This window comes from Notechis scutatus, chromosome 4 (genome assembly GCF_049901735.1).
Source record: "Notechis scutatus isolate UNSWTSFEM ecotype Mainland chromosome 4, rNotScu1.2, whole genome shotgun sequence".
In the NCBI taxonomy this organism is placed as follows: domain Eukaryota; kingdom Metazoa; phylum Chordata; class Lepidosauria; order Squamata; family Elapidae; genus Notechis; species Notechis scutatus.
In genome coordinates this window covers 69,173,689-69,195,769 of record NC_142012.1, presented here as the reverse complement: position 1 = coordinate 69,195,769, position 22,081 = coordinate 69,173,689, and the positions used below count along the sequence as shown (strand labels likewise).

General features: G+C 39.0%; 1 protein-coding gene across 2 annotated transcripts in view; it reads right to left on the bottom strand.

The window, feature by feature from the left end:
- Positions 1–6,301: 6,301 nt before the first annotated feature.
- The window catches only part of MAP9 (microtubule associated protein 9), a 54,142-nt gene continuing 38,362 nt past the window's right edge, over positions 6,302–22,081 (bottom strand). The window contains exons 10-13 of one of the 2 annotated variants that reach the window (XM_087963684.1): positions 19,739–19,903; positions 18,520–18,665; positions 17,433–17,565; positions 6,302–9,025 (exon numbers count right to left, since the gene is read on the bottom strand). In XM_087963684.1, coding sequence (XP_087819810.1) covers positions 8,903–9,025; positions 17,433–17,565; positions 18,520–18,665; positions 19,739–19,903 — 567 coding nt within the window. In that variant the 3' untranslated portion in view covers positions 6,302–8,902. Of the gene's footprint in view, positions 9,026–17,432; positions 17,566–18,514; positions 19,904–22,081 lie in introns of those variants that run through there. The other variant, XM_087963683.1, reaches the window with a different exon arrangement.

Genomic DNA, 22,081 nt, shown 5'->3' with positions numbered 1-22,081 from the left:
TCTGTTTAAATAGAATGTGTATTGGTTTCTCTTTGGGTTTATTTATCTCCATATGTCTTGTATACATATTTCTTCTGTCATTTTAAAAAAAGTTTTTAAAGAGTTTTTCTCATTTTTTTCTTGTTTTACTACTGCTATAGTCCGATTTAGCATCCACAATTGTGTTAAAATCTCCTATCATACATATATTTTCGTAGTCTATTTCAGTTATCTTATGGAGTTTCCTTCTTATGGAGGGAATATGGCTGTCAGCAAAATATGCAACTATTAAAGAAGAAAATTATACTAAACAGAACAAATAAAATTGGATCTGGAGAAATGGAAAAACCTACAACTATTGATGGTAGGAAGAATAGCTACAATAAAAACGAATATTCTACTGAAGTTATTCTTGATTCAAACAATTCTGATAAAACTTGAAAAAAAAGTTTTTTGAGAACTTAAAATGATCTTAAAATATATTTGGCAAGGGAAAAGAGCAAGAATAAGACTGAAAATGTTACAAGAAGCTAAGAATAACCTTCCCTCCCCCCCTGCAGAATGGCAATGTTCTGACAGGGATCTGACACTGTTTGTGTACATGAAGCTCTTTAAACCTCATTTGAAACTCTCTGCAACATTTCCAGTGAATCCACACATTTTTTTGTTTGGGAATGCAACTGTTGGTTTTTCAGCCAACAGCTTTTGAGTAGTAGGGAGATGGCAGAAGTTTTCCTACTTCACTTGTTTAATAAGAAGGTCCAATTTTACTTCAAATGCTTTCACATGTGAATGCATATCACAGATAAGCTTCCCCTTTCCTTGAAGTTGCACATTGAAACTTGGGCAGCTCTGTTACATCTGTCAGAAAAGCAAGGCGCCATTTCCATTCTTCATCTTTGAGCTCTGATATGTCTTTTTCTGAAAGCAGAAAAGCAAAAACCTGTGGAAGTAAGTCAAAAACGTTTCAAAACTCTGACTCAGGCAACGGACTTCTGTGTGGTACAAAATATCTTCATAGACAACATTTAGCTCAGATAGAAATTCCTGAAACTGACTAGTTAGTGCATGTGCCCTAATGAAATTAACACAAGATAGTCCTACTGCAGTTGTCATTTTCATGACAGTCCCACTTCAGTGACTTACAACACAGCGCTTGTTGGTGGATGAGGCAGTGTATGACTATTGGATGTGAATGGTTGTGTTTGTACATCTCTATTAATGCATCCAACCACCTCTTTCATACACCCTACCATGCTAGGAGCACCATCAGTTGTTACACTGGCTTGTTTAGCTCAGTCCAGCTCCAAATCATTCACAGTTTGACAAACCTTTTTAAAGATATTCCTCTCCTTTTGTTGTTCCTTTGATGCTTTTCAGTGCAGCAAGCTCCTATATGACTTCAAAATGCTATTTGTTGTGCGAATGAAAAAGAAATTCTGCAGTATCACGAACACCATTGCTTTAGTTGAGTGCCAATGAAAAACAGCGGGGGGGTTGAGTTTTGCAAATGCTGATGCAAATTGTCGGCCATTTCTTCAACCTTTCATGTAATTGTAGATCCTGAAAGACTCCCTGTACTAAATAAATCAACCTTCTGTGGACACACCTCTTTGGCAACAGAAAGAAGGCATTCTTTAACAAATTCTCCCTCTACAAATGAAAACTTGCTCGCTGTGATGAAATATTTAGCTACTTCTGCTCCACCAAAGCATTTTGCTGAGTTGTCAAGCCATTTTTCCGTTTTAATATTTTGTCTTTTTTCACTTGTCCAACCAAACAATCATATTTGTCTTTATGTCAAGTTTTATAGTGTCGATGCAAGTTGTATTCCTTGAACACAGCCACTAAATCCTGGCATATAAGACCAACAGCTCTTTCCTTGTACTGCATGAAAAAGTAATTGTAAGTCTACTGTTATTTGAATATCCTGCAGTCAGAGTCAATTTCCTCTCCAACTGACCAGGAAAAACATCTGTTTCCTCTGGAAAAGGCTGAGCCAGCTAGGGCACTAAAGGATCCAGCCGATGCATGCGCTCTCCAGGCAACCTCGCTGGACTCATTATACATGCAAGCCAGCAGGTGGGTATTAGATAACGGCAGGCCCGCAGGGAGACCAGTGCACATGCTGTACAAGTTGCACATCTGAAAGACAGCCCGGCATTCCGGCACATAGTTCAGTGTGTGTCCCGGCTCTGAATCATGTGCAGGCTGGATAAATTGCTTTGGGAGGCCGTATCTGGCCTGGGCCCCCTGATATAATGCATTGTTCTAAATTTAAGAGTATGAGGTGGTTCTACAATATTGTATTATTGAATATTTCAGTTTCACAAGCAATGAAAATGGTCTACAGCAAGGGTGTCAAACTTGGCCTGCGGGCCGGATAGGACCCATGTGGTGCTTAGATCTGGCCTGAGGTTGCCCTGGAAACAGCAAAAGATGACCTCGTGGTGCACCTGCCAGCGAAAACAGAGCTCGGGAGGGCCGTGTGCGGCCCCCAGCTCCATTTTCATTGGCAGAGGGTTTCACAAGGCCGTCATGGATGGCGCACACAGCCCACCCAAGCTCCGTTTTCACTGGCAGAGGGCTAGCAAAAGCAAAGCAAAGCAAAGCAAGGAGAAATGTTTCCCCTTTTGCATTTGAGCATTCAAGCAAGGGGCAGGAAAGGAGAAAGGGAATGAGGAAAGACAAAGAAAAAGAAGGGAAGATGGGAAGAGAGAGAGGAAGGAAAAATAAGGAAGAGGGAAGGAAATAGAAAAGGATTATAATGAGAGGGTGGGAGGGTTTGAGGAAAGTTCTGCCTTAGCACTTGCCACCATAGGTGCCCCCAACATGAGTGTCATTGAAAGCCACCCCAGCCCCTGAGGTCAATCACAACCCTGATACAGGCCTTCAATGAAATCCAGTTTGACACCCCTGGTCTACAGAAAATATATGACTCTTGTCTTAGCAAAAAATAATGCAGGAATGACTTGATCATATACATACGATCAAGCCATTTATAAACACTGAGGCTGCAATCTGACATTCTTAGAAAAATGCCTCAGAGACAATAAGATTTCCCCCCCAATTTTGCTTACAAAGCAGAAAGATCAGATTGCATGTTTTCAGAAAGGTCTCATCCAGATCTTAATAACTAGACACTTTAGTAATACCATAAGCTTATATTTCTATCCCACAATATTTACAGCTTAAAGGTTAAATCAGCATCTTGACTTGAGCTTGGAAGCAATTGGTAAACCCTTAAATGTCAGCATATTTTTGATATTGTGAGCATGTAGGCAGCCTAGCTGTTTTATTTTGCAATAATTGAGTCTTCTGGATCCTCTTCAATGGCAATTTCAAAACATATTGCCACCGCCTAAGTAATTAGGATATTTTTAAAAATGACATTTGTTTTATTATGTTGCTATAAGGCATACATAATGCATTCATTATATGATTTAAATCAGTGGTGGAATTCAAATAATTTAACAACCGGTTCGCCCAGGGTCAGGTTTCATTCCATTATTTTATAATGTTTAAATTTAATGGGTTAAGCATACAACCACTGCTACATTAGCTATACAATAATGAGCATTATTTGTGAACAATAACAAAACTTGAAAGTTTGTCTGAAAATGTAAATTTTAATTTTGTGGACTTTAACATATATAGATATATCACTGACTTTCTGAAACATTCCTAGTCATTACTTTTCTTGGCCAATTGCTGAATTGCTTGTCTTTGTGAATCAATGGACAATTAATTGTTCACCAAGACTATTAGTAAGTGTAAGAATCTTGTAAATTCACATTTGTGATATAAATTATAGCATTTCAATTAACATTCTATGTAATTAAAAAAAAACCAGTACTTATAGAAAAATAAAGTTTATTACATACAAATATTTTCAGGTCAAAATACCACAAGCAATAAATATATTTAAAGCATCTAAAAGAAAAATATTTTGTTGAAATAAATCAAATATAACACAACAACACACGAAAAGTCCTTCTGTACAGTAAAAATTCATGGTCCAATTAAAATAATTTCAGAAGTAATCATTTAATTATCTAAATGTCTTGTTTAGTAGTAAAAAATTAATATTGCAGCATTTTTTTTCACTTTTTAAAATAATTATTATCTCCTAGCTGTTTTAAATTGGTGTTGGAGACTGTATAGTTTTGCTATTTTTTTCCCTGCCTGAATAATGCAACTCCTAAATGTGCCTTTTAAATCAGAACAAGTGGTCTAAACATAAAGCTAAACAAATTACAGCCATAGACTTTGCTATGATATATGTAAACATGACTATAAGCTCGCAAGGTCTCCTAAGCCATCCAGTTGCCTTGTAGTGAGATGGGCAGCAAACAAATTTAACAAATATCAAAGTGGAAAATTACTTCTTTTGTGTCAAACTTTTAAAGTCCACCCCCCCCCCCCCCCCACAAAATGATAAAGTCACTATGAAAAGCTAAAACTTATTGCTGTAGAGGGGAAGCAATAGATTTAACAGATTTAACAGAGTTGGAAGGGACCTTGTAGGTCATCTACTCCAAGCCCTTGCCCAAGCAGGAGATCCTGCACACCATTTCTGACAGATTCATGAATAAAGAATTTTTTAAAAATGGGAATGAGGAAAAAGAAAAAAGTCTGAAGCCCCTCAAAAAATTATTTAAGTTAACTTATTAGGAATCAAATCCAAAGGTGGGATTCACATTTCTTAACAACCGGTTCTGTGAGTGTGGCCTAATTTGTGGGTGTGGCTTGGTGGGTATGTGACTGGGTGGGTGTGGCTTGCTGATTGGGAGTGGCTTGGTCACCTGACTGGCTGGGCGTGGCTTGTGTGTAAATATTGTAAATATTTATTTAAATATTGATTTTGTTTTTTAATAAAAAAGAGCAACTTTTACCCAAAATCAGGCAAAGCAAGCAGGCAGATTGAGTTGCTTTGCAGAATCACAGATTCACAGATCCAGCTTTCTGCAATCTGCTGCCTGAGTCTGTCACATAAAATTTGCTTGCAAGCAAACTCAAAATTAACTCACAACACACCATGTATGTAAATATTGATTTTTTAAATAAAAAGAGCAATTTTTACCCAAAATCAGGCAAAGCAAGCAGGCAGATTGAGTTGCTTTGCAGAATCACAGATTCACAGATCCAGCTTTCTGCAATCTGCTGCCTGAGTCTGTCACATAAAATTTGCTTGCAAGCAAACTCAAAATTAACTCACAACACACCATGTTATGTAAATATTGATTTTTTTTAAATAAAAAAGAGCAATTTTTACCCAAAATCAGGCAAAGCAAGCAGGCAGATTGAGTTGCTTGCAGAATCACAGATTCACTCACAAATCTAGCTTTCTGAGTCTGCACTGAAAAATAGAAGCTTCAGTCCTAAGGAAGGTTCAGCTCTTCAGAAGATTTGCCGGTTCTCCGAACTGCGCAGACTTGTAACTACCAGTTCTATAGAACCGGTCGGAACTGGTAGAATCCCAACCCTGATCATATCTAAATTATGACAAATGACATGTAGACTATTTGAAGGGCTGTTAGAATCATAACCAATCCTGTCTCTGTTTATATCTTATCAGCTGACATTCTCTCATCTCTTTAAGGTAACAAGCCATTTGGATAGAGCACTGTGTTTTTGAAGAGAAGCTCCCAGAATTATTCTTGATACACTTGCATATTAACAGCATAAACAATAGTTACACAGGTAACAGCAATAGCTGTAATTCTTTTTTACTTTTTGGGTATAGTTTGTTTTCTTTACAACTGACAATTATATATTGTTATATATAATGATATAACCGTTGGTAACATATCAAATCTTAGTAGATAACCGTTTTGGATAAAACCAACTTGTTTTGATTTCACTGGGTTCAAATTTAAATCAAAGTATTTTTTTTTCTAGGTGTATATATCTTTATGTAATGATGTATATATGATGTTGATTTTTCCCTCTTAAGAGCTTTCCAAGGTAGAAATTTGTCTTTACTTTTACTAAATTAATCTTTCTCCTAGCTAATGTTTATTTTGTGTTAGTGGTTGAGGCAATCAGCCTATAGATATGTACAAACAATTTATTTTAATATATCTCAAAAATTATGAAAATGCAATGGAAGAAGTGAAAATGAATTGTAAGTAGCAAGCTTAATGTGCGGCATATTCCTTTTATAAGGAAGTCTCTGCTACAATTTTAAAGGTGATACAGAAAAAAAAATATAACCAACAAAATCTAAAAAATATAGAAACCTACAAACATTTCTCCAAACTATTGCTCTTTTATTCTACAATTATTTTTAAAAGTCGAAAAACGAAAAATAAAAAGGGAGAAGAAAGCACTGGAAATCATAGTAACTTACCATTACAAAAGAATTATTATGAAAGGACACTGAAGAATTTTTACTTTGATGCTATGCAAGGGTACCACAAATGTTTTTGCATAGTACCCCTGAAATAGGAATTTTTAGAGAGAATTTATTTAATTACAAAAACAACATACCATTATTTGCCAGTTTTTGAAACAGAATTTTAAATATTGCAAAGCTTAGCATAATAAAGCAGGCTTCTGAAATGCTTGTCTCTGTTATGATCAGAAATATTCCAAAATGTTAACAGCAGTGAAATGCTAATTTCTTTGTAGTGGTCCCTTTTTCTTCTTAGAGATGGCTATTGTCCTTTGTGTTAGTATCATTTAATGGTAGTTTCTGCACAATTTATATTTACATACAACAAAGTTACATTCAACAAATATACAGCTCTTCAGCTCCCTTCTCCAACATGGAGCCCTCCAAATGCATGGGAGTCCAATTTCCAGGATTCCTACACAGGCAATAATTTGCAAGTTTCCAAACTGGAGACATCTGTACTAGAGGGACAAGATGAAGGTGGAGCTGGGGAAAATAAGGAAGAGAAAGTTGATCCTCCTCCTCTTTGTCATACCTCTGGCTGCCCAGCAAACTGTGGGAGTGTAGTAAATCAGTTCAATTTTTTTTTTATTTGCCAGCCTCTTCACCCAGTATCTTTCTCCTTTCTAGTAATTATTAATTATTGCAATGTATAGGTGCAGCATAAAATTTATTTGGTGCAATGTGCAATAAGAATGGAAATAAAATAAAACAACTATCTATCTCAAATTAGTAACATGACCAAAATAACTATTTAGAAAGCCGTGTGAACCAAAGGATTATTGCACTAGGCACTATAACACTATGAAAATTGAGCCGTGTATCTCTGTCTCTGGAAAAAATGTTCTCTTAACCGTGTGCCTGAAAGAGCTCACTCCCTAGTGATCAGTTTACAGGCGGCCTACTCCTCTCTTTCTTCTTCTGTTCTTTCCTCTGGCAACAGTATTTGCTTCAACCGACCACAGTTCCAAAATTACAAAGTACAGGAGTGGTATTAATGGCGACAGACTAATCAGGAACTGGTTTTCTTGGAATTTCTTCAAAATGAACCAATTGGAGGTCCATCGTGGTGAGAAACCAGTCAAGAACCACGTTTATATGAAAACTACTCCTATGAATTTGCGCTAGCCAGGACTCAACCTGTCAGATTTAAATACAAGAGTCCAATCAGCCCACTTGATATCCGGCATTCAAAGTAGCCCAGACTTAGAAACTAAGTTACGGATACCAAAACTATTTTTATAATAGGGTTACAGTAACAGAACCTTGAAAATTGGAGTCCTGCTTCACACATTCATTTACCAAAAAATGTAGGGAGGGTCAAGTATGAGGCGTTTTGTCACATTTCTACTTTAGATTCAGATTTCTCGTATCTTAACATTGTCTTAGCTCTTTCTTCTGTTCAAGGTTATTTCACAAGCCATTATGGTTCATTGCCTATCAGCAACTCAAAGGCATTTAATTCTGCCTCTGAGGATGCCAGCCACAAATGCTTGTAAAACATGACACAAAATAAACAAACCCTAGATCATGGTCAATTCATCTTGAAAGCTAAACATGGTTCATTGATGCCAGCTGTGGACCTATACTGCTATATTGCAAATATGTATCAATTTTTATAATCAAAAATAAAAGTCAATCCTTTTAAATTTCTTTCATCATGATTTGGTGGCTACATTCAGAGGTCCTAAATATATTATTTATTATAGTTTATTCTGAAATAAATCAAAGTATCTGTTATTTATCTACAACAAATGCTAAAAGCAAGCTTTTAAAACTATTAAAATGTAGACAATTCATTTCTTGGTCCACAAAATAGCAAAGAAGAAATTTCATTTGCCAATGAAATTCTCAAAAGGAAAAAGATTGCAGTGAGCATAGCAGTTTTGTAAGGCCATGTCATATTTGTAGGCATATCTAGATTTTGTTATATTTAACTAGATTTGTGAGGCATCTTTGATTTTGATATTTTAGACATGCACAAGTGCTATGTAGCACTTTGGAGCATGCAGGAATACAAAAATAGCACCTGGCCACTCTTTAAAGCAGATTTTTCTCAGAATCACCATGAAATAAAATCTAAGCACTATGTACCCTCGATTGCACTACTATTCTTATAAATTTTCCCTCTGAAAAAGGTAGGAAGCAATCACACCAATTTTGGCAATTGTGGTTGGAAAAAGCCTTCATTTCCATTAAAGTATCCTTATGTTGGCTATTTCAAAAATATTTATTTTAATATTTAACTGTTTATGTAGAAATAAGTTAATTTTAAATAAGTCTAACTGTGTTAGCTAGCCACTTAATGTTGAAGCTGAGAACCTATTCACGCAAATAGTTTTGTCAAGTTTATGTGCAGAGAAGCATTCATTTGTAATGTGGTGTATGTATACTGACAATCCAAATCACCATTCACAGAGAAGAAAAGTGCAAGAGCCAATTCAATTGGGTTAAAATCAGTTGTTGTGCAATAATGATTAAGTGAGGGCAAAAAGTTCAACTTCTCTCATGGCACTGGACAACGTCTCAATAGCTTCTTGAGGACACAGCCTTGCCAGGTGGACTCCAAGGAGGTGAAGTTTCATCCTCAAGAATAACCTGAAGTTTTTTGGGTTTTGTGTGCATACTTTCGTCCATCTCTTTCTTTTCCTGTTAAAAGTGAAGTAGATCATGATAATTATTAGCACAATGCATGGATAAATGCTAATTAGTTTGACATTATTTTGTTCAATATTATCTTAGCTTCCTTTACAAAATTACAAAGCCACTGTCATGCCTATTTCTGTGCACTTATCTCTTAACTTTATCATGTTTTAGTAAAGTGGGACAGTGCAGTTGAAATAATTTTCATGTAATTCTAACATTATAATGCCTTACTGATTTTGTTATTAGCTTCAAATGAAAATAATGATCTATGCAGAGACTATTTTTGTTCCTATTTATTAATCTTTTCTAACACTTTCTTCCTTCAAAACAAGTCTCAAAACAAGAAAAAAATCTATTTAGTGCTAATTATAAATGCATACTTTGATTTTTATTATTTTTGTTTGCAATTGCTATTACCGGTAATATTTTTTACAAAAACATATCCTTAGAGAAACAGATTTCTCCTGAGGTGGGCTGCTGCCGGTTCGGGTGAACAGGTAGTTAAGATTCTGCGCAGTTCAGCAAACTGGCAAATCCCATCACTGACTGGATCCGCCCCTGCTCGTTTTTTGGCCTGTTTTGGGGCCATTTTCAGGGTGTTTTTTGGGCCAAAAACAACCCAAAACTGACCTGAAAACACCCCAAAAGCAGCCGAGAAACAGCCTGAAAAATAGCCTGGTTTGGGGGCATTTTCAGGCTGTTTTGGGGCCATTTGGGGGGCTAAAATAGCCTGGAAATGCCCCCAAAATGCCTCCAAAACAACCTGAAAACATCCCCAAAAACATCCTGAAAAACATCCTGAAAACATCCTGAAAAACATCCTGAAAAACAGGCCAAAAAACAGGCATGATCGGGGCCAGCCAGTGGTGGGATTAGCCCCAACCAGCTGAATCCTACCTCTGCCTTTGAGGTGAGTGGCCAAGAGGTGGGGCCACCCACCCAGTCACATGACCAACTGGCCATGCCTACCCAGCTAGAGAACCGGTTGTTAAAAAATTTGCAGCCCACCACTGGATTTATCACAAATGTTCCATGTGTAGTTAAAGAAACATGGTAATCTATTAGCCTGACTTTAATAAAAGAGCGTATCTATTAGTCTGACCAGCGACTTAATAGTTTAATAGTCTTGGTAACTCACCCATGACCGTTCAGAGAAGAGACAGTTTGGAGTTTGACCTCAATGTCCAAATAAATTGAGATAAAAATGTGTATGTATATATCAGACATGATATTATTCCGATTAAAATCGAATTTCGATTTTTGGGGAATCGCCCAGGCAGGCGGGCGGGCGGCGTGAACTGAGCCCGGGCGGGCGGCGTGCGGCGTGAGCTGAGCCCGGGCGGGCGGGCGGGCGGCGGAGCGAGCCCGAGCGGGAGCGGGGCGAGCGGAGCGGGCGGGCGGGCGGGCGGCGCGAGCTGAGCCCGGGCAGGCGGGCGCGAAGCTGAGCCGGCAGGCGGCGCGAGCAGCGGCGGGCGGTGGGGGGTCTCTTTGGCCGGCCCGATTTTTTTCAGAGGGGAATATCATGCCTGGTATATATGTATGTGTATGTATACGTATATGTGTATATGTATGTATGTATGTATGCATGTATGTATGTATGTATGTATGTATGTATGTATGTATGTATGGTATTCAGCTTTGTTCGGGTATTTTCCCACGTCATTATAGTTGTGCTTTTAAAGTTGTAGCAACGTTTCGGCAGAATCTCATCTGCCATCATCAGTCTTCTGTATTGTGTTCGTCTGTGAGTCAGACTTTCACAGCCATTTCTGTTTTAAATTTGGGGCTAGCCTACTGCTGTGCCAGAATGGTTTTTTCTTCATCCTGATTGGTTGGGAGTCTTGGTCTGTGTTTATTGGTCTTGGAGTTTGCTGTATTCTGCTTGATTGGTGTTTCTAATATCTTCTGTCTGTTTTGTGGCTTTTTTTTGTCTTGATTGGCTGGCAATATTGTGTTTCCTGTATTGGAGGCTTTTAGTGCAGCTTGGCTCCGAGTAAACGGACGGCTATCATTTATTAGGAAGCTAGGTTTCGTCTGGGTGCCTGGTTGGGGTGTGTTTGAGCTGGAGGTATCAGGGAGTCTGTTTGTGCCCAGGTGTTTGCCTGGCTTGTGGTGTGGAGATTTTTTTGTTTGAGAGTGCAGTCTTCCAGATAATTGACAGTCTGGTGGAATCATCTCTTCTATTCATGCTTTCAGGTCTTTTTTCAATCTCTATGGCTTCTCTGATAATTCTGTGGCTGGGGTTTTCTGTAGTGGCTAGGGTTTTGGTGCCATTGAAGTCGATGCTATGATCTGTGGCTTTCATGTGTTGGACTAGTGAGGAAGTGTGTTCCAGCTTTTTTACTGCATTTTTGTGTTCATCCAGGAGGGTACTTATTCTTCTGTTGGTCTGTCCAATGTATGTGGCAGGGCATGATGCACAGGGGACTTCATATATGCCTTGGTTTTCCAGGTCAATTGTATCTTTGGGGTTTCTTAGGATGGCTGCTATTTTTCTGTCTGTTTTGAAGGCAGTCTTGATGTGATGACTGTGTAGTATCTTACTGATTTTGTCTATAGTACCTCTTATGTAGGGGCAGGACAGCTGTTCCATAGATCTGTTCATCTTCTAGGTCTCCATTATGTCTCAGTGTGTTTTTATGGATCAAGCTGGTGATTTTGCTTTTGTGGAAGCCGTTGGCTGTCAGTCAGGGTGCATAGTTGAGTCTTTATGTGTGTCTTGTCTGCCAGGCATTTGGTTCTGGCAATTAGTGTACCTATACACATATGTATAAATATATATTCCTTAAAACAATTCCTTGACTGAATATATTCGAAAGCTATATGATAAGAAGGGATCAGGCTGTAAGCATTGGACTTTTCCCCTTCAACCAAAAAGAATAAACTTCTGAAGACCAGGTGTTTCAAAAGGAATCCTTTATTGAAAGGGATTTTATCTCAACCCTATGCAAAGCAGAGTCTAAGATATCCCCAGGCATACAGTCATAGATAAAGGGAGTTAGAACCCCTCCCCTTATTCAGATGTGGATTTAGTCAAACAAAGAACCAACATGTTAATTCCCCCCTCCCCTTTTCTGGGAATGTATCTTAGCAGAGTTCCCAGGAGTGTCTTCCAGAGCTGGAATTTTTATGGTTCCTTCTCATCTTGTTATCTCTTCAAGAGGTGACAAGTTTCTAGACATCTGGCTCCACTCCTCCAGTTGTATATCATATGCAAGTTATACAGAATCAATATAGGATTTACTATATTCAGGTTATATCAAAAAGGATTACTTGTACCAACTTCCTCCTCCTTCTTCCATTGAAGAATGGCAGATACATGGATCTGACACAGGCATCTTCAGTATTTTAATTCTTTTAAAACAGATAATATTTGACTTACAACGGTTCCTTTAGTGACTGTTTAAAGTTACAATGGCACTGAAAAAGTGACTTCGTTCCTTGCGCTTACAATTTCGCAAAATTTGGTTGTGTGATCAAAATTTGAGTGCTTGGCAACTGGCATTTACAGTGGTTGCAGCATATAATAATGATATGTTGCAATATGTCAGATTTTTTTAAAATATAAATTTGCCATCCAGTTAATTCTCCACAGTTACAGAAAGGGGGAAATATATGGGTCACACTGTAATCTTCAAAAAAGTAATAGTGCATTCTTTTTTTTTTTTAAGCAAATTTTATTAATTTCAAAAACAAACAAATCATCATCAACCATTACATATTTGAACCTTTTTCCATTATAAATTTTACAAGTCAGATAAAACCTTATCTTATACAATACAATTCTATTTTAAGCCATTTCCATATGAGCATAAAAATACCTCTTATCCAATTTCTCTTTACTTCTCTTTACTCTTATTCAATTTCACTATTATTATTTCATCTATTTCTTTCTGACTTGATTACCATTATTTTCATTCTGTATTTCTACAAGGTTTTATTAATACTCTCAAAAACATAGACACACAACAAACAAACATATAAAAAATCTTTTAGGAAAGTAACTTGGCCCCAGGTACCTCTCTTTATATGGGCTTTAATTATATTCATGCTCATCTTACATATCATTACCTATTTTGTTTACCATTCTATATCTTCTATATAAACTTCTCCACACATCACTCTTCATAATTCTATCTTATTTAATCCATCTTAATTTAAATCATTATATTTGTATCTTTTGCCCATTCTTTATTATCCCTCTATCTCATTCCTTATAATGAAAAAAAAAAAAGAATTTCTCCTGAAATCACTAATCAGAGTATGATGCCTTTCTATCCTCCCCCTAAATTAATTAGATTAACATTTAAACTAACACCTAATACCCAATCTGATTCTGCTTGGTACATTCTATCTACTAATTTTTTCTTTTAATAACAATAAAAACAGAGTAATAAATCGAAAATGTTTAAATACATAGTGCCCTCCTAAATACATAGTTGAATAATAAATCTAAATATTAAATCTTATAACATTCCCATTGCCTTTCCCTTTAATATTTTATTACATTTTAAAATCAGTCATTATTAAACATTTCAACATTTTGATTTCTTATTAACTCTTAAGCCATTCTAATTTTCTATTTCTAATACAGATGTTACAATACCATCTTATGTACCTTGCAAAATCTTTTTTAAGGAAATTGTACTTTACCCTTTGTCCCTAAAAAAAATTCCTCTTTTCCCATCTAATTTCAAAACTTTGTGGCTTTTCTCCGCCTTTCCCCTTTCTTTCTTCCCCCACCAAATCTTCCTACCCCCCCTTCTTCTAGCCTCTGCCTTGCTGGCATCCCTTCTCTGTTGTGTTCCCTTTTTCTTTTGTTTACTATCATTATATTTATTTTGCATCATATTTTTCTCTTTCTTAAATGTTTTTTTAGATCTTAAGTCCTTCATTTTCCTCGCTTTCTTCCTTCCTTCTTTCTTAGATAAATTTTGGGATTCATTAAAGATGGCGTCTTCGTCTTCTTCTTGTTGTTGTTCTTCTGCTTCCATCTGTTGTATTGTTTGCTGATAGTTAACCAGCGCCATTTCTAAAAATAGGAAGGCTTTTTCCATACCATCTTTACAGGCTGCTTTTGTTTGCTCATATTCTTCCCTCAGTTCCTCAAAAGAAAAAGCCATTATAGATCTTTTCTTTTCTTTTTTCCCTCTTTCTTCTTACACCAACCAAGATATTTCAAAAAAAAGTAAAACAATCCCAAAATCCACAATCCTCAATCAATCCAAGCCAAGACAAATTTCTCCCTTTCTCTTCCAGGGGTAGTATCAGACAAAAGAAAAAAGAAAGTCCAAATCTGTATTTTGAAGCTTTATTAGAGTTATATTTCTGTCTTCAAATCCTTAAGGCATCTCCTCCAACAAAATCAAACCAGATAAATATATTTTTTGTCCTCTCCCTTCCGACTTATCCCATAAAGCTAGTTTTACCTGAAAAAAACCAGGTTTCTCAATATCCACTTATTAATTCCGTCGGGAGGGAGAATAAACTTTCCTTTCAGCACCTCAAAATTGCCGCTTATTTTCTCTTGTGGAAAGAATCATCCAAAAAGCCATCATTTCCAGGAATTAAAGTAAATGTATCTTAGAGTCCTGGATCAACCAAGAAAACTTTCACTCTCAAAAGCTTTCTCCTCTTCCTCCTGCGCATACTTGCCCAGCTGCCAGCTTCTTTGTGGCGGCCATTGCGGACCGCCCCTGCACCATCTTGGGAAAAGGGGGTTCTGCCGTCCGGGAGGGGGTCTGCAACACCCCCAAACCCCTCTCCGGATCCCCCCTATCTTCAGCTACCCCTGCAGGGTAGCCTAGCTCCGGACCCGTCCGGATCGGAGCATCAAAAGCGGCTAGTGCGGCAGGGATCGCGCGGAATCGCAAATCCCTGCCGCTCGCGAAGCCAACAAACCGGAAGTCGTGCATTCTTTTTTAAAATCAAAACAAGGATAAGAAAATAAGAAATATTGTAATACTTCATTTGGTTTAAATTAAACATTTAAATTTAAACTACTTATTACTACAGCACTTCCTCAAATATTCTAAATATTCACCACTATTACAAATTTCCCCAAATATTCTAAAAGTGTGGCTATTGGGCCTTTAAAACCCTGATGGTACCAAAGAACTGCAAATTAGGATACGTTAACATCTGGACTTATTGCCAGCCAGGAGTATCTTTTCCTTCTATAATTCTCCATAACTTATTGAATCCACTCTACATCTTAATTTTTTGTTGCCCATAAATGCACTGTTCTGTGTTTTCCTTTGTAACTCAGCATAACAGATTTTATATCTTATATATCATCCTCAAGTTGCAAGTCATAAATTTCTCATCTTACACCAAAAGAAATCAAAAGAGACACACACAAACAATTCTGTCCAATACATAGTAAGAAAGCTTCAAATGGCTTGTGATCAAACTGAAACATGTTTATGTCTCTAGGTAGATATTTTTCAAGATAATGGGGGACAACAGGAAAAATGCATGGACATTGATGGTACTGTATAGGAGTGGCAGCTAGGAGGAGGTCAGGCACAGGAAGGTGTTGAGAAGATCATTCAAGGGATAGCATGCCATTTGGATATACAATGCTTGAAACCAAGGACATCAACATGAGGGCTTATGAACAAGCCACACAGAAGAGAGTAAAGATGGGCAAAGTGCACCTTGACTTGCCTATTTATTTGTAAAATCCCGCTGGATATTGCTGGAATAGCTAACACATTCTGGGTCCAATTCTCCTGAACCTTCCAGGTAGCAATCAGTAAATTTTATGAAATGTAAATCAGCACATCTGTTGACTGACAGACAAAATGATTGAAGTCTGTGAAACAGCCGCCTTTTCCCAGTCAAAGGAGTGCTGATTTATCACCAGCTTTGTCAGGTACTTAGGAGCCAAGGACTTGGCAGCACAAGGAAACAACAGCCAATCACTTAGTAGCCACCCATTAACACCCTAGAACCAGCTATCAATGCCCCTATTAGCAACTAAATAACTGCACGCAATCAGGCACCACATAAATACTACACATGGAATAGCCCAAAGCACACATTCTGGTAGAGAGAAGTGACGGACCCAGGTTGGATCCTTGCAAACTGAAACTTCTTTTTTGTATGCTAACACTGTAAGATTTTGTCATCAACAATACTGTAAAACTCAGAAAGTAAAGCAACTTCAAGTAGGCAATCAAACTCTTGTAGCATCCACACACAAGTATCGAAACATCTACCTACCTCTACTTGAGATTTTCCAATTTAAAAAACAACAACCACCCTCTATTTTATAAAACTGTTTCTTTGTATCTACTATATTCACTCACTTGTGCAGCTGCTGCTATGCTACGCTGATTCTGGGCAGTGGTGATATGGCGCTGTAGGAATGGTTGCTCCTAATAATGAACAGGAGAAGAGATCACTCTACTGACTCTGTTAGCAGGACCAGAAACCACTAATATGGCAAACTGTACTCCGATTCATCCTTCTCTATAGAATAAAGGGACTTCCCTTTTTGGTAAGAAAACTATTAAAATTATTATTATATTGGGGGGAAAAATAACTGAAAACATGAACCAAAAGGCAGATACAGAGATTCCTTTAGGGAGCTGCAGAAGAGCCAGTAGGAGTATTTTTTTCAGATATCTTTCTCAGGCCTGTTAGATTCAAAGTGCACAGCTCTTTAATGTTTAGTATAATATTTGCTTAAAACATACACAAAACCCAGGAAATAGTGGGTGTTAAAGAAGCCAGGCAAGAATTACAGAACATGTGGGATGAGGATAACTAATCATACGAGCAAATCATACGAGCAATTTTTTTTCTTTTGTTCAATCATGTTTGATCCTCAAAGATTACCTGAACAAGTTCCTACAGTTTTCTTAGCAAGGTTTTATTAAGAAGAAATGATTTTCCATTGCCTCCTTCCCAGGACTGTGAGAAAGTAACTAGCCCAAGGTCCCCTGGCTGACTTTGTACCTAAGGCAGAACTAGAACTCACAGCCTCACAGTTTCTAGCCTTAATCACTACACCAAACTGACTAATGGTAGTTATGAGAAGGATAAATTTATTTCTCAGTAACTTGGCTCTTAATAGGCTTCTTATGAATAATTTCTGATAACTCATCCCAACTCCATCCTTCATGACAACAGCAATTACATTCTGGTTGAACATATCTGACTATTCTTATATCTCTAGCGGGATTATTTTTCTACATTATGTAAACAATATTTAATTTTGGTAGAGGCAGAAATCAATCACTGAAATAACAAGCATCTGGATGTTTTCTAGATGCACTGTAAAAACTTAACAAGAAAGATTATACTATCACCATCTGGTTTTTTCAGAATGAAAGTTTAAGCACATTTCAATGTGTATGCATACCTAAAATTATATCTCACATTGACAAATACAGAGACTTACCAGCCATTTTGTATATTCATCTAGAGCTCTTTTATCTTGTTCTTCTTTCTCAACTTCTTGTTCTATTTCTTTTTTCCTTTCTTGGATTTTTTCTTTTTTCTTTTGCTTCATGAATTCTTCTTTTTTCTCATTCCTGACAGTTAAAGAAAAAACTGTTTATAATGTAGGAAGCCCCCCTCAGATTAAAATATTCTTTATTCTTAATATTAAAAGAGGCAGGATAGAATATTTCCCAAAAGCAGAAATGAAGAAACATGTTCTTAAAGGCAGAAAGTAGCCCCAGTCTTCCTGCTGTAGTAAAACAGCCTCAAGCAGAAGAGAGCATGTTTCTCCTTTTCTCATCCAGGGAGGTATAATATTCTGTCTTTTTAATATTTCCTAGAATATTTCCCTTTTCTAGGAGAGGGGTGGGTGCTAACTTCGTATAGGGAAATAACTTTTTTCTTGTTTGCTTTTCTTATCCTATCAGTAGTCAGTAAAATTACTATGAAACTAATACTGGAACATATAGGCATGTTTCAAAAATAATGTGGTCTTTTCATCTAAACTATGTATTGATAACACTGGGCCCAATGCTGTCAGAATGTTTAGATATTGTAAAACAAATGATAAAGGTAGAGTCTCCATGCCCCTCACATGACCACCAAGCCACACCCACAAATTAGGCCATGCCCACAGAACTGGCTAGTGGTGCCTGGGATTCAAAATTATGAGTTTGGTGGTCCCTGAAGTCCAAAAGGTTGGCAACCCCTGCTCTGGAGCATCTCAATCACAAAACCTCAGAACCCTATTAAGATCCATCCATTCACCCAGCCAAGGTGTCAGTTACCCCAGAAACATTGCCACTGTCACTGAAGTTTCTGGAAACTAAAAAAAACCTTCTTCCCTTCCAGTCAACCTCTATTTTTATTTCCAGCGCCTTTTTCCCAGCTTGGAATTGAACTGGATTTTTCTTCCCACAACAACAGAGACAAAATATGCATTTTCATAAAATATAGTAAGATGTGTAACGAAGTTCTACCTATGCAAAACAAACTTATTTGGAAGCGGACAAAATCAAATTTATAAAATTCAAAATTAAGCATACCATTTTTCAACTGCAGATCTGCTGTCTTTTCTCTTCTCTGCAACAACCTCCTGCTCCTTCTTCTTTTTGAACCCTTCAAATCGTTTCTCCTTTTGTATTTGCTGTTTTAAATATGCAGTTTTCTTTTTTTTCCATTTCTCAAAAGCCTAAAACGTGTATAACAAATCCATTAGATTTGATCCAGAAACTTTTATATTTTTTCCACTTGAATTAGTAAAGAAAAAGGAAGTTTTAAATTGCCATGAAATTTAAAATTAATTACAGATAGTTCTCAACCTACCATCGTAATGGAGCCTGCCCATTGTGGTTGTAAGTTATGAGGATCATTAAACAAGACACCCACATGGTTGCCTTGCTTAATGATGCCCGCCCCTGATGCAGTTGTGAAGCCATGGCACAGGTCATTAAGTAGAGCATGGGGGTGCTTCAGGGATGGGGGGGGGGTCTCTGGGAAGTCTAGCGTTAAGCCCAGGCCACCTGCCCCGGCCTCCAAGTCCTCCCCCACCCCAAGGCGCCTTCGTGGTCCATTCCCTGCCCCTGAGAGTCCCACAGCGTTTTCCTGCCACGCTGGCCTGGGCCTGCTTCTTACCACACTTTGTCCGACCCCTGTCACGAATTGCTTATTCGTTTTTTGTATATCTCCGAAGCTTTGTGTTAGGAAGGAGTGCGGGCTATTCTACCCTCAGCATCCCTGCAAGCCACATGGCATAGTCCTGGAAGCAGGTGCCATTTTCATGGCAACTGCTCTGAAGATGGTGCTTGGTTCCTGGACAGAGCCATGCAGCCTAGGGATGCCAAGGAAAGGAACGGTCTGCTCTCCTTCCCTAACACAAGCTTCAGAGAGCTACAGAAAGTAAACGAGCAATTAGTGACAGGTGGAATCTAGTGCAGTAAGAAGTAAGCCCAAGGCCAGTGTAGAGCAGGTGTAGACCAAGCCCAAGGCAGAGCAGGTTAGAGAGTAGATGGAAAGCCTGCTGCACTGTCCCTGCAATTAGCTTTAAGACGAATTTGCCTGAATTTTGCTCATATGACCATGGGGGCACTGCAGCAGCAGTAACTTTGAAACCAGATTGAAGGTGGCTTTTCAAGCATCCCTAACTTTAAATAGTTGCAAAGAGGGCGGTGATAAATCGAGGACTATCTGGAGAGCACTGATTATAATAGAGTTCAGTGTCTTATGATTTTTCACCAAAATTAACATTTGCAAGATAAAAACCACTGCCTTTTGTGCCTCTTCCTTTTTCTTCTTGTTTAGTTCGGCTTCTTTCTTTTTCTCTGCTGCTTCCAATTTTTTTTTCTCAGCCAATTGTTTTGCTTCTTTTTCTTTCATAGCCTTCCAAGCTTCAAAGGACGCAAATGCTTCTTCTCTTTTAGCAGCTTCTTTCTATATGGAAAGTAGCATTGTAAATGTTGCATAATTTTTTTATTATGGTCATATACAGTAATAATCTTGCAGGTATGTTAAATTGTTGGTTTCGTAAGATTATTTTTTACTTCAAAACACATAACATTCCACTCTCTCTACATTCAACACAGTCAAGCACGAATGCTGCTAATTTTGATCTATTTATCTGAACTGATATGGGTAGATATTAGTATAGATAGAGTATCTAATAAGTCAAATAATTGTGACTTTCTTCTTTCTTGAAGAATTCCTGCTATTTTGGAAAACTGGTCTTAGTCAACACACTCACTTCTAAGCTATTTTGTTCATCTCCTATTTTATGCAGGGATACAAGAACATATAGCATACAAGCATAAATATTGTTCTGTACGGTCATTACCATTCTTGTAGAATCGCACAGTAATTGGCCAAGACGCGCGGCGAGCTGATTGGTCGAGCGAGCCGCACTGATTGGCCCACCGTGAATCTCCCGCGATTGGTGGAAACTGATCGCGGGAGATTCAAAGCGGTGCCATTGGCCGCGGCCGCCGCGGCCAAAGAATAAAAGCCGCCGTTTTTCTTTCGGACCCGAGCCGATCTCAGGAATCAATAAATGAGCTGAACTAAAGTGAGCGTGGCCCCAGGAATATTCCAGAGCCTCATGGAGAGACTCCTGCAAGGAATCAAGGGGGTGGTACCCTACTTCGACGACGTACTGGTGTCGGCAGCCAACCAAAAAGAACTGGAGGGCCACCTGAGGGAGGTCCTAACAAAATTCAAAAATGCGGGGCTGAAGGTTAAAAAAGAAAAATGCCAATTACACACCGAGAGGGTCGAGTTCCTGGGGTACCTTTTAGATCGGCACGGAATTCACCCAACCGAGAAAAAAATCAGAGCAATTAAGGAAACCCCCAGGCCGAAGAATAAAACGGAACTACAGGCATTTCTAGGACTGCTTAATTTTTACAATGTTTTCCTGCCCCAGAAGGCGACCGCGGCGGAGCCTTTGCATAGGCTCCTGGACAAGGCGGCCCCGTGGATGTGGGGGAAACGCGAGGAAGCCGCCTTCAACAAAACCAAGGACCTGCTCACCTCGGATGCCGTCCTGATCCAATACAACGAGACCCTACCGCTAGCTGTCACATGCGACGCATCACCCTTTGGCGTCGGCGCCGTTCTCAGCCACACTCTCCCCAACGGAAAAGAAGCACCCATCGCCTTCTTCTCAAGGACCCTCACCAAACCGGAAAGAAACTACAGTCAGCTGGACAAAGAGGCCCTGGCTATCGTTGCCGCAGTCAAAAGGTTCCACGAGTACATCTACAGCTGGACCTTCACCATCGTCACCGACCACAAGCCGCTGCTGGGAATCCTGGCAGGGAACAGGGCCACCCCGAACATTCTATCCCCAAGAATGACAAGGTGGTCCGAATTCCTTGCCGCCTACAGCTACCGGCTCACACACCGACCCGGGAAGACAATCACCCACGCAGACGCCCTGAGCTGCACGCCGCTACCGGACTTGGACACCGACCCAGCACCCACGACGGCCACCCTTAGCATAGAGACTCTGCCCGATCTACCCATAACCGCGTCAGACATTGCCCGTGAAACCAATAAAGACAAACGTCTGGCGTGGGTATTACATTGGGTAGAGAAGGGGTGGCCCGAAAAGGACGACGACGAAACCTTCAGGACATTCCGGAACCGGCAAACAGAACTGTCATTACAAAAAGGTTGTTTACTTTGGGGGGACCGGGTTGTTATTCCGGAAAAATTACAGGGAAAAGTATTGAAACTGTTGCATGAGGGGCACCCAGGCATCGTAAGGACAAAGGCCTTGGCCAGAAGTTACGCCTGGTGGCCAGGAATGGACAAACGAATCGAGGCCTGGGTGGCAGCATGCAACAGATGCCAGGAAACCAGGCCCAGCCCTCCTGCCGCCCCAATCCTGGAATGGGAAACCCCTAGGGGACCATGGTCCAGGATTCACATAGATTTTGCCGGGCCCACGAAAGGCCACACTTTCCTCATCACGGTAGACGCTTACTCCAACTGGTTGGAGGTAAGCAACATGAGAACTACCACCACGGAGGCCGTCACCAAGGAAAACTATTCGCAACCCACGGCTTCCCAGACGTCATCGTATCCGACAACGGGCCCCAATTTACCTCGCTG